The 13012-nt window shown below is 29.7% G+C and overlaps 1 protein-coding gene across 1 annotated transcript; it reads right to left on the bottom strand.

Moving 5' to 3' along the window:
• Positions 1-475: 475 nt before the first annotated feature.
• LOC112602322 (clathrin heavy chain) lies at positions 476-8226 on the bottom strand. Its single transcript, XM_025350342.1, has 22 exons — positions 8185-8226; positions 7125-7362; positions 6908-7057; positions 6727-6845; positions 6508-6669; positions 5847-6437; positions 5577-5765; positions 5328-5516; positions 4831-5238; positions 4610-4756; positions 3916-4400; positions 3477-3857; positions 3205-3388; positions 2938-3130; positions 2696-2853; positions 2361-2633; positions 1974-2291; positions 1752-1883; positions 1571-1681; positions 1344-1514; positions 969-1266; positions 476-904 (listed from the first exon to the last, which is right to left on the bottom strand). Exons 1-22 carry the CDS (start codon positions 8224-8226, stop codon positions 744-746), a joined length of 5100 nt encoding a protein of 1699 aa, XP_025206127.1. The 3' UTR covers positions 476-743.
• Positions 8227-13012: the final 4786 nt, after the last annotated feature.

The raw sequence follows: 13012 nt of genomic DNA, 5'->3' as shown, positions 1-13012 counted from the left end.
CAGATAAATTTATATATAGAATCGTTTCCAGTTATCATATTAGGTTTTATTGTAGTATTCATTATCTCTAATTATTGTGCGTTATACTTTGTACACAAATATATGCAACGTAAATTAATGTTGTTAGCCATTATTTTTATTTATTAAACTTATATTTTGTAGTTTAATAGATAATTTATATTTTAGAACCCCACAAATTATTTAGTTTTTCAATATTTTAGCATCACATACTACTTACAGGTATATATGAATATAAATACGTAGACATTTATTATTATAATTTGTTTTTATATTTCTATATAAATTGTAGATAATAATTTACAAAAAAATGTATAATAATAATAATAATAATAATAATGTTTTATAATAATAATAATAATAATAATAATAATACGATTATAAATAAAATAAATTATAAAAATTAACGTGAAATCAATATTAAAAATGTATACGCAAATAAATCATAAGTTACGAAGTGAGGTTGAATAATTTAAACAAGTAATATTTTTAACAAGTATTAACATTAACTATTTAATATTATCTAACAATGATGAGAACATGTTTTTTCAAAAGCCTATTTCGTTAATTTTTTTTTTTTTTTTGGAATGATTTTTAAATTGATTATTTATAAAATATAAGTATTTTATACCTGGGTAGTAAATTTTCTATCAGAATATAGCAAAGCCCATCATTGTTTTCTTATAAAATACTGCTATAAAGGAAAAGGGTATTTAATTGGCACATTACATGCCATAGCCCTGATAGGGTAAAGTATTTGAAGTTGCATATGGGGCTCCGCTTGGGGGTACATAAGGTTGCTGTGAAGGAGGAGTTCCTTGATAGGACGGCGAATACATATTACCCATAACTGACGGACCGGCTGTCAACATTAGTTGTGGTTCAGCTATATAAGTAAAAATGATAAAATTTAAAACTGGAACATAAATAAATATTTCAATAAAACGTACGTATCATCATTGGTTTGATATCTTCTTCTTTGTGTTCTTCCAATCGCTTGGATTCGGCTTCTTCTAACTTATCTACCTTAGCAACATATTCTCTAGTGACTTGAATAAGGTAAGGCATAGCAAAGTCCATGATTTTATGCCTCCACGCTAGTTCCAATACAATGTCTGGGTGCACAAGATCATAACATTGGAACAAAGCAGCTGCAAAACAATCGTAGTTTCCACGTTCTAAGAACCACGTAACTAGTTCTTCAGCTACTTCTGAATTTTTTGATTCTGCCGCATATTCCATTGCATCCTAATACATGTCATAATAAATTGAATGGTAAATATATTTCTTAATACTAACATCAAATATTAATAATAACCACGTACCTTATATAATCGGTCTTTCTTGCACAATTCCACACTCTGCTTCCACCTATTATTTCCTTTGTATAAGTAAGCAGCTATGCGTCTAAACTCTGTAAGTTCATGTTTTTCGAGTTTTTGGGCAAGTGCAATAGTGTCAAAATTATCAAAAGCATCAATAGACGTTCGTAGACCCTATAAAAACAAACATAATCAATCATGTAAACTAGAAATAATAGTTAAAAAATTACTTGGTAGTCTTCCTCATCAATCAGTAAGTTATTTAATGCTTCATTTATAGCTTTATTATTTAAAGATTGCACAGAACGCAAATAGGTTTTGACTAATTGCAAATGATTTGTCTAAAATAAAAATAGAAAAAAAAATGTATTAAACTACAATTAATAATTTATTTAGATTAATAGTATGTACCTTAGTGAAATAGGCAACACCTCTAGTGTGGTCCATTCTTGGTGTCAACACTAACAACAAGTCGTTGAGCAGAAGCGGTTTATAATCAAGATAAAATTGTATTGCTTTGTAGTATAACTCTAAATTAGCAACCTGAAAAATAAATCAACATTATTTATTACATATTAGTTATTAGTTAAAAAGAAACAATTATGAATAGTTAAACCAAATTAAATTTCATACCTTTGTAATAATGTCTTTAAAATGACTCTCTCTCCATGCTTCAGTTGGATGATTCATCATGGCTAATACCGCATTATCATATTCTTCATATTTATCATATAAAAACACTAACTCTGACCATAAATGAGCTTGTTCAGCCGCTCGTAACACTTTAGGGATATTAACACGAGACCAAAAGAGTTCTAAATGCTCCTTCATCTTGGCAGGTTTATATTTGGAATACAAAATAGCCAATTCTGTAAACATGCCCATATGTGCACGTTCCAATCCCAAAGCTGCTTCTAGAAGATTAATAAGTTCTTCAAAATAACCACGATCCTGGATAGATAAAGAAAAATGATAAGTTGTTATATTATGAGAAAAAAATAATTATTTATTTTATATTACTTGATAGTAGTTAATTAAGTCTTCTAGTTCATCAGCATGAACAACAATGTGCAGACCACACATTTGTGCTAATCTAAACTCATTATTATCAACACAAGCAAAACACACTTCTTTCCATGTTCTTGTGCTATTTGCTTTACGGGCACTATCAACAGCACCCTGATATTCTTTAAGATGTACAAGTGTAATAGCTAAGCGTGCAAAGTTTGAGACGTTGTTATATAACAGCTTAGCTGGTTCATACATTTTGTCTTCAAAACACCTATCACCGATCTGTAAAACAAAATTATTATACAAAACAGAATACAACATGCTACATGAATATTAAAATTAACCTTTTGAATATCAGCATGATTTGGTCCAGAAATAAATTCCTCAAGGTCTGCAAGGCGATTTGTTTTTGCATAAGCGTAGATTAATTCACTTTCAATATAAGATTCTCGAGCCTTCTTACGTGACATTTGTAAATAACGTACAAGATCTTCCCAACTTCCTATAATCAAAGTAAAAATATATGAATGAATCATTCTTAAAAATTGTAAATTATTTGTAAATAATATGTTTTATAACCAAGTACCTGTTTTGTGTGCAGTCTGAACAACATCCATGTATGCACTTGGATCATCAGCTTTAATAAACGAGTCAATAGCTTCTTTAACAAACATACTTTGTAGTTGAGATTTTGCCAATAAACTCCAAACCCCAGGTTCATTACAACGTTCGGCAAATTCATAAGCGCGATCAAGATTTTTCACGTTATCAATAAGTACCTAAATAAATAAATACAGAATATTTAAATTATAAGTATTTTCCTAAATTAAAGTTATTTTTTTCAAAATCTTACTTGAATAGCAGATTGATTAACATTAAACTTCTTAAATATTGCAAAAGCTTCTTCAAATAGTTCATTGTTAATAGCAATGGATGCAATATCAGGAGCATCATAGTTGTCTAAACGATTAATATAATCCATAACACGAGTTCGGTCAGCTTTAACAGCTGTTAAAATTAATAGATTTTGCAAGTTTCTAAATTCATATGAAAAGAAAAAATTATTATTTTATTTATAATTAAAAAAAAAAAAAAAAAAAACTAATAATTTTAATAAGTATTTACCTATGAGAACTGAATAATGAGTTATCAAATACAATTTTTTCGAGTAACTCAATCAGTTCATTGGGCAAATCAGCAGTCATGAAAGCCTTCACAGTTACTGATATGTCTTCAGGATCCTGAGTTTCAGATAAAGCTGTTTGAACAACTTGATCAATAAGTGGACGACGATAGACATTATTTTCATTCAATACTTCCAACCACAACTCTGGATTACGACGTCTCACCAAGTATCTAGCTTCAGATTTAAAAAGACTATTTTCATTACAGACATTTATCAATTCTAAGTCACATTTTCCTCGTTCATAAGCCACACATGCTAAATGTGGATCACGCTTTTCACAGTACTTGCCCACCACACGACTATCATAGAACTTATTCTCTCTAAAAAAAAAAAAAAAAAATTAGTTTATTGTTATTTATAATGTTATAAACTGCATACTTTAAATATCTTTCTGGATTGTTGTTGCTATCAATATAAATCTTAGCGAGAGCATTATGAGTTGCAGGTTCTTCACTACCATCATGAACACGTAATTCTAACCAAGATGACAAAAGTTTAAGACGATTACGTTTCTCCACTTCTTCTACTAATTCATCAGTAGAGAATTCTCCTTTTACAACTTGAATAAGATTTTTGATTATATCTTCCGAACAATCTACATCAAGGAGTCCACCGACTACAACTGGGAGACGTGATGGATTCACTTTTTGAACATATATCTCAATATATTTTTGTAGATTATTTCTATATAAATACAGCACCAGATCGTGTACAAAATTAAATCGATCACACACAATGATTAATGGCAATTGATCAGTAAGCTTAGCTTCCTTTAAAAAATTCTTAACCCTTTCTGCATTATAACATGTAGATTCCCTACATATACGCTCCACTTCCTTAATTTGTCCAGTTTTGCAAGCAGCCTGTAAAAAAATATTAAATATTTAACAAAAAGGTAATATATTATTTTTATATTGTTAATAATAAAATACAAATTTAAAAGTTATTGTAATACGCATTATTTGAATTTGAGTACTTATAAAAGATAATAAAAAATAAAATAACTAAACAGATGAATTTATTAAGTATACATACACATTAATAACTATAATATATAGATTTTATAACTTACTGAAATATATTTAAAATGCACTTCTGGATCTTGACTAAAGTTAACAATGGATCCCAAGAAGTAAAATAATCCTTCATAACTTTTAAATGATTCAAATAAATCAATCAATGCCTTGGTTGTCAATTGTTCATGGTATTTGGTTGCAATCTAGTAACAACACAAAAATTAAATATAGCATAGGTATTTTTGTATTTTAATTGTAAATAATTTTAGGTAATTACTTTAACACAAATTTGAAGGTTTTGACGTATGTTATTAGTTAACATGGCTTTTAAACATTCCAAAGAATCTTCAACACTTAAGGACCCAAAGTAACCGATTAACCATTCAGGATTTAACAACTGTGTATGTACAACTGCTCTTTTTATATCATATAAGTCTGTATAATGTTCCAGAGCTCTTTGCAAAAGTCCAGCTTTTTCACACAGTTGGGCAACATGAGCTCGATCGTAATGAGTAAACATTTGGTTACCAAGAATAGCGTCAGCAACTTGTGGGGCAGATATTAAATTCATTTCAAGCAAACGTGTTTGTAGTGGACCTTCAGCTTCACGGTTATGTTTTAATGCTTCTAAGAGGAATTTAGTACATTGTTGAACCATGCTTTGCTCGATAAATATATCCACTATCTAAATTACAATTATTAAATAAATATAAATTTGTTTTTTAAACATAAATAAAAAGATTCAAAAAATTGTTCAAATTATTAATCACGTACTTGATTAATATTAGCGAGAGGTTCAGCATCATCAGATAGTAACATTTGGGCAAATTCAACAGCATGATCAGGAGTAGTACGTAATACTACATTTCTGAATAAATGTATATAATCTGGTACATAACTTATTTTTTGAGAGTACAATATAATTTTCTGATACTGGCCAGTCTCAGCAAAACATTGAACAACCTAAATTAAACAATTATATGAAAATGTATATTAAATAATTATAAATTTAATGATAAGTACTTTTGGAGGAATGTTTGCTCGCAGATAAACTGACAATGCTAAAGAAATATCAGCAGTTTTAACCAAATCTCCTAATTCTTCAGAGCATTCCAATTTGTCTTCTTTTAGCCACTTTTCTAATAATTGCCTTTTATCTTGTGCGAGAACTGGACGACAAAGTTCCAGAGATTCATATTTATTCAACTTGCCCTAAAAATATTCAAATAAATAATTAAAAAATTAATTTATTAGTATAAAATTGAATTTTGAATATAAAACTGAGAAGTATACCTGGTCTAGTAATATTCCAAAGTATTGAAGTAGAGGAGATGACTGATTTGTAGCAGTTGGAACCTGTTGGAATTTTTGTATGGTAGAAGGCGTCCTGAGGATGCCTTTAGGTGCATTAGCAGCTACTTTAGCGGCCTCTGCGTATTGGGCATTTTGGAAAAGCATGTTAAACTTGCGTACAAAAAGTTCTTCTGCACCTGACAAATTATTTCGAACAGCCATACGTAAAGCAAGTTCTGGATGTTGAAGTACTGTATTGATGTATGGTATTATGTTATCTTCTTCAACACTGACAGATAATACTTGTCCTTTACGATTAACACCTATTATACCACCAGTGGCATCATGTGGAGCAGTTACAAAAATTGTATCTCCACTAATACGGTTCATATAGATGCAAGTAGCTGTTTCAATGTCGTATAGATGAATATAGCCGTACTTAGTGATAAGATATATTACATCAAATTTGGAGCTAACTTGCATTGCAACTGGAAAATCATTTTGTGCTTCGGGGGGAAAGAAAACTTCCACCTGTTTTTTGGGAAACGGTTGATTACCTCTTGGTGTTTGAACTACTTCAACAATGTGTAACTGCAATATAAAACATTGAATTAGAAACATATTTTATTTGAAAAATGTATTTTAAAATTATTTTAATTACTTTTCCTCCAGCAGCTGTACGTGCAGCAAAACAAAATAACGTAGACATTTCTCTATTTCCTTCCATTTGGAATCTTGCAAATGATGCTGCATGGCCTTCAATAGGTTGTGAACAACTTTTTTCTACAGAGTATAATTGCATAGCTCCAACAACTCGATTTTGCTAAAATTAAAAAAATAATTATATTTCTCTTCAAAAGGGTAGAAAGAAAAATAATACTTGAGCTGAAATTCCAATGAGTAATAGCCATTGTTGTTTATGATCTGTTCTATAATTAATTATTTGACATCCATTCAATGTGGAATGACGATCAAACATTTTAACTGGTGTAGAGTCTCCTGAAAATACATTTAGTTTAAAAATATATTACATTTTAGATTTAAAAAAAAAAAAGAATTACCTTCCATACTCCAATGAAATACTGATGTTTCTGTAACAAGAGCTAATGTATTTGGAGAAATCCATTTCCAAAAAACTACATCATCTTGCATAATGTGAGCTTTCATTTTACTCTTCATTTCAATATTAAAAATCTGTAAGGTCTTTTGAGCTAAAAAATAATTGTATTTTTTATAAAAATATTATTAAATCAAAACAAAGCTATTAGTAATTCTTACATGCAGCAGTTCCTTCAGTACCAGCTTTTCCTTTAAGTGCAATCACTTTGCTGGCTGGATTCATGATGGCTGAATCTGCGGATATTGGACGCCTAATTGGATTTTGAGGATCAGCCATATCAACAATAACAACTTGTGCAACATCACCAGTTTTTTCACGCACACAGATGTATTTATCTGATTCCATAGTAAGTGTATTGAAACTAATGTTTGACTGATTAATACCCACATTTGTAAGCTACAGAAAAAAATACAACAGAAATTTAAAAAAAAATCTTTTTAGGTAGATTAGGTAAATGTTGGAGTTTAAAGTTCAAGCATAATAATTGTAGGTACTAATAACTGTTGAGTACTATGAATCACTTAATCACTTATTATAATTCCATCTTATATCAAACCTACAAAAACACAATAATCTAGAGATAATGTACCTATCATAAAATTCCCCTTGACCCACATTTAATTGGATTAAAATGTAAAACTTAATAATATCAACAGACACAACGCAGCAGCAGCAACAATAAATGGAATACTTAAAAGTACAATAAACACACCAGTCATCAGGATTCTACACAAAAACCCGACATCTGGCAGGTGATAAGCATACGTGAGCTGTCATTAAATAGTTAATTTTTCCTAGATAAAAAACAGACAGAAAAAAGCTAAAAATTGAGGGGTGTGGGGACGACCGTCAACTGGTTATACCCACTATATAATTACCTCATCGCCTACTTACTATTATTAAAAGAATATTGATGTTAATGATCATCACAGATCACTGATAAAATATTAGTTATTGTATTTTGTAACGCGCTAACGGCGCGATAAATCATGTAACCTATTTATATGAGACGGGCGGATCACACGCGATAGGGTCGGCGGCGCAGAAATGTTTGGGTTTTTACCAGCACCATCGTTAGGGTCATTTTAAAAATACACGTAACAATCAAGCGTCTGGTCTATTTCTCTGGGCCAACCGTAGACAAGAGACCCAACTGCCTGCAAAGGCGAGATCAGTCCCTACACCGATGGTACAATGAATACAGAAATTTTTATTTACCTGTAGGTGTTCCTGGAACTTGATAGGTAGTATCTGCGCCATTTCGATTACGTTTGGTTTGTGAACTTGTTATTCACGAATCGCGAAATTATCACGGTCGATTGAGTCGACGAAAAGACTAACGACAGTCCAGCACTTTCCTTAAGTGCACAAATGTAGGAGGAGCACTTACTGATAATGACTATGTATATGTATTTTGACGTGTATGTGTGAGTATGTGTATTGGAAGCGCACGATAAAACACTGGATCGGTCGGTTTTTATTTCACACAGTTAAGTCGTGTCCGCGTGCGCTAATGTAACTTGAGTTAAAAAAACTTTCAGCGGGCGGCACGATTAGCCGACATTAACGTGACTACGGTATTAAAAATACGTTAATGATCGTATTCAGTGGTGACGAAACGTAAGACAATAACAATTTAAGAAGTATAAAATACGATCACTATTCACTATTTATTACTGTTGAAGTGTTGACGGCAGCGGTGGACTTTGATACACCGTGTATTGTAATTTGATAAATTATAAGAATGGGACAATATTCGTATTGTCGCAAGCTCGGTCCACGGTTCATATCGCGAATCGCGCAGGCGAGCGGAAAAAAAAATAATGTGTTGAAAGGGTTCAACTGTTTAAGCAAAACAGAAGGGAGGGAGTGCCACATAAACAGCCTGAACAGTGTGCCGTTAATGAACGACTTGAAATTCCCCCAAACCATCTTCGATTATGCAATGATGAAGTGCTGGTGGGCGGTGTCCATGTTGAACAGCGCATTCAGCGCTCGGTCGGCACTTCGGCAGTGTCCGTCGTTTGTCGGTACTTTGTCTCTGGCCTCTACTGCCTCTGTGGTTACTGGTTATTACTTGACACTTGTCCGTGTTCCCTCCCTACGTCGGACATCCTCACTCCACACCACGGCCACAGTCCACATTCGTCATTTTCGTTCTACTCGGTCAGTCGTCACGTGGAATGTTGAAAATTAAAATAAAGATTAACACGTCTGATTTGCTTAGTGTGTTGAACATTATTACGTTCCACATCCACAAATCCGCTGTTCCATGATACATGACGCTTGTCATGTATTATATTAGTATGTTATCGCAGTATGGTTGGCACTCGAGTACTCGACAGACGATCAGAATTATTAAAACTATATTATATAGCATATACAGAGTCGTTACAACTATTACAAGCTTATTTGACGCCTGAGGCAAGTTTGAATATATGCTTCTCTCTTCAACAAAAAAAAAATCCTATCATTTTGAAAATTTTAAGCTATTACATATTTGTTTATTAGAGAATCATGTAATAACCAACAAATTTTATTTTAAAATTAATTTTAATTGACACAAAAAAATAAATCTCATAATTTTACTTTTCTTGATTTGATTGCCGCAAATTTATTAATATCATCTTCAATATCAATTTCTCCAGCAACTTCATATTTTCTATCGATAAAATAGCTAAACTCGAAAGTCTCTCTTGGCCCATATAGTTGATCTCAAATAATTCTTAATGAATTTGTGTTTGCTAAAGCAATTTTTGTGGATTACACATTTATGCTTGATTTTAATAAAAATTTTAAATAGTTTATGAGAAAAAAAAAACAAATTTTTATTTAACTCATATGCGCCCCTTACTTATCTGCGCCCATGTCGCCAACCTCTAGTTACGATACTGATTATATAAGAAAAAATAATGAGTGTTATATGAAAGATATCTCATATTTACAGTTTACAATTTATAAGGAATACTTTATTGACAGATCTTATTTTTATATTAATAAAACTGAGTATAATGTACACAATATATGAATAGCTTATTTAAATAATGTAGCATTATATTCTACAAGATATGCTTAAGTTAAACTAAAATGCATGCATGCTCAAAAAATCTTTATTATCAACATTTGTTAAGATAATAATTAAATTTGTCACATTTTTTTATTTCTCTATACTTACCACTCTTTTACTTTATTATAAATTTAATACATGTGAGTATTTAGTTATAATTTTATATATCCTGCTGTGTATCTTTACATGATCCGATTAATTTGGTTTTTATCGCCTTCATATCTGTTCTCTCACTAACTTAATAGGCTTTTGAAATTAGAAATATTAAGGCCAAATTACTTAAGATAATATAAATATTTGAACACATGATAAAGTTATTTCTACGAGTCAGACTTTTATAGTTTACATTTTAGTCACTGACTCAACATGTCATCAAAAATTGAAAAATATAATAAGTACGGTTTCTTGTATAGGTAAATACGTAATATTGGCACAAATATTTGTTGTAAAGTGTAAATAAAGGCGAAAATATGAAAATTTCAGTTGGTTAAACTGCTTTTATACATTGTATTTTCCATTTAGTAGTTAACTATTTTAACTATAAAACTAAATAACTATTTATACAATATGATTAGTATTGGATTTAAGCCGTTGATGTCTAGAACTAATAAAAATTCAGCGCCTTTACTTGGATAAAACTATGCAGTGTGCCGGGTGTCAACATAAGATGTTTTAAGAACAAATGTTTAAATTCAAAACAAAAAGTATATTTTCATTTAAATCATTTTCATGTATGTTATATTATATACTTTTATAACAAAATCGTCATGTTTAAATAAAATAGACAAGGAGATACTAGGTACTCAATAAGAGCAAATGAACAATACCATATATTCGTCGTAATTCAAGTTTCAACATTAAAATAATATAGAATTATCGTCAGTCAACGGATTGGGTTTCTCCGAAAACAAACTGATAAAAACTTGGTAACTATATTAATAAATTCATAAAAGACGTCAACTCCAGGCAAAAATAGTTTTAACTTTAAAGATAAACTTAATTTATAATATTAAATTTTTAAATATCGAATGTTTAATATTGATTTTTTCTTGATGCAAATTTGGAAATACGTTTTAATATCTACATATTTCTTTAAATATTTCATGTTCATAGTTTTTTATTTTTATTTTCATAAATTTAAGAGCGCCCTTATATCAACAGAACTTGAGCAAGGATACCCACTTGCCCCCTCCCCGGGATCAATGGATCTGGAACTTAGTATAGTCGAGGTAAATCCACGAATTTAACATAATTACCTATTGTTAGAAATCAATTCAAAATAAAAATTATATAATTTGTAAATTCTAAATAAAATTATTATTGCTTCAATAAAAAAAAAGATAGGTATATTTAAAAAAAAAAAAAAATTATTTCATGATTACTTTTATGATATACATTTATTTAATCAAAACAAAAAAAGGACCTATTAAATGTCATTCAATTTATATTAAAACAAATACAATAACATTATTGAAATAAGAAGTTAAGAGTAAGACTAAACTAATTTAAACTATGATTTGCTTAACTATGGTTAAAAATATCTAGCCTGTCCCAGAAATTAGAATAACTTTAAATCAAAAAACATTTTAATAATAAGGAAAGGAATGCTCTTTTGCAATTAGAAATAATTTTATATGGTGCCGAATCCGAGTCTTAAAAAAGTGATGAAAGGAAATATTTGTGTTCGAAACTCACATAGTTTTTATAAACTTGATATTCACAATTATTATTTATTAGTGTAATTTTATAACGAAACACGTCCCCTTAATAATTTTTATTTGTTAATATTGGTTTGAACAATTTATTCGCAACTAAATAGTATACGTATAATAGTAGGTATCATTGATTATAGAATAGAACCTATTGTAATTTGTAAAATCTATTCTATAATCAATGGTAGTATGTAGCTGTGGTGTATACATAGCTTTTGTATTGACGGAAGGGGGCAGCAAATGAAAAATAACATAATTTATCTGTACTTATGTATTATAAAAGAGTGATTTAAGGAATTTCAAATATCCTAAAACAAATAGTCTACTACACTTAAAGGTCTAATTACACTCATTTTTAAGGAGTTTTATAAATTACCTTGATATCATGTAATGTAAGTAATGTATATACTATATATAATAATTCAAATAATTCAATTATAAAACTGTCTTTCTGCAATTCTTTTAAATATATTTATATATTTCTTCTTCAGCATTAGCAGTGACAAGAATTTTATGTTCTACTATCTGCGTTTAGACCCGACTTAACAAGTTAGGGGCAGTGTTCAGTGATTAAATATATTGTCTATATCTATTGTGCTTGGCATTTTTCAAATAATGAAATAAACACCCAACATTGACGTACCAACGTGAAAGGAACTGATACCCTGATTATCATTATTTTGTTAGTAATCTATACGTTGTGGTTTGATGAAAATGTGCAGTCATTTTAATACTTAATAACAGTGATAAATGTGTAATAAAATGTTCTATAATCTATGTATCGTGTGGACAATAAAAATGAAACTTAAAAGTTTATAAAGTTTCTTTATTGTTGAATTATATAAGCTCTTTTCAACATGGTTTTCTACTAAAATATTCCATTCTCATTAATTATAAAATATTGTGTTGTTACTGAGTCACATTTTTTTTTCTTCAAGAAGTTAATAAAATTAAAAACTGTTCACACAAAAAATATTCATTTATTTTTTTGTATTATTGAGTAATTTATAAATTGCTACAAAATTAATAATTTATAAAATCGTTAATATATTTTCAAAGACATCAAATTGCAAAAGCCAAAAGAGATTAAAAAAAGAAAGAACCGAAAATAGATTTAATAATTAGAACTATCGAGTTGAAAACTATAGGTAAGAGTACACTAAAAAGTTTGTGTGAAAATAGATGTGAGAAGGATTCAACTTGATATTAAAGAAAGTAGTAGATATCAGTAGAAGAAAGAGACGAATGAAGAGGAATTAGCAGAATG

Source organism: Melanaphis sacchari, unplaced genomic scaffold (genome assembly GCF_002803265.2).
Source record: "Melanaphis sacchari strain LSU unplaced genomic scaffold, SCAv2.0 Contig85_pilon_pilon, whole genome shotgun sequence".
Classification (NCBI taxonomy): domain Eukaryota; kingdom Metazoa; phylum Arthropoda; class Insecta; order Hemiptera; family Aphididae; genus Melanaphis; species Melanaphis sacchari.
The sequence above is the reverse complement of the archived record's forward strand: the minus strand, read 5'-3'. Positions and strand labels throughout refer to the sequence as shown.

What these genes read in the sequence shown, in the direction of transcription:
- LOC112602322 (XM_025350342.1), bottom strand. Translation starts at nt 8,226, where the DNA reads ATGGCGCAGATACTACCTATCAAGTTCCAGGAACACCTACAG. An exon ending in TACTGAAGGAACTGCTGCAT is followed by an intron (nt 7,058 to 7,124) that starts GTAAGAATTACT and finishes ATTATTTTTTAG; the next exon opens with CTCAAAAGACCTTACAGATT. An exon ending in AATCCAGAAAGATATTTAAA is followed by an intron (nt 3,858 to 3,915) that starts GTATGCAGTTTA and finishes TTTTTTTTTTAG; the next exon opens with AGAGAATAAGTTCTATGATA.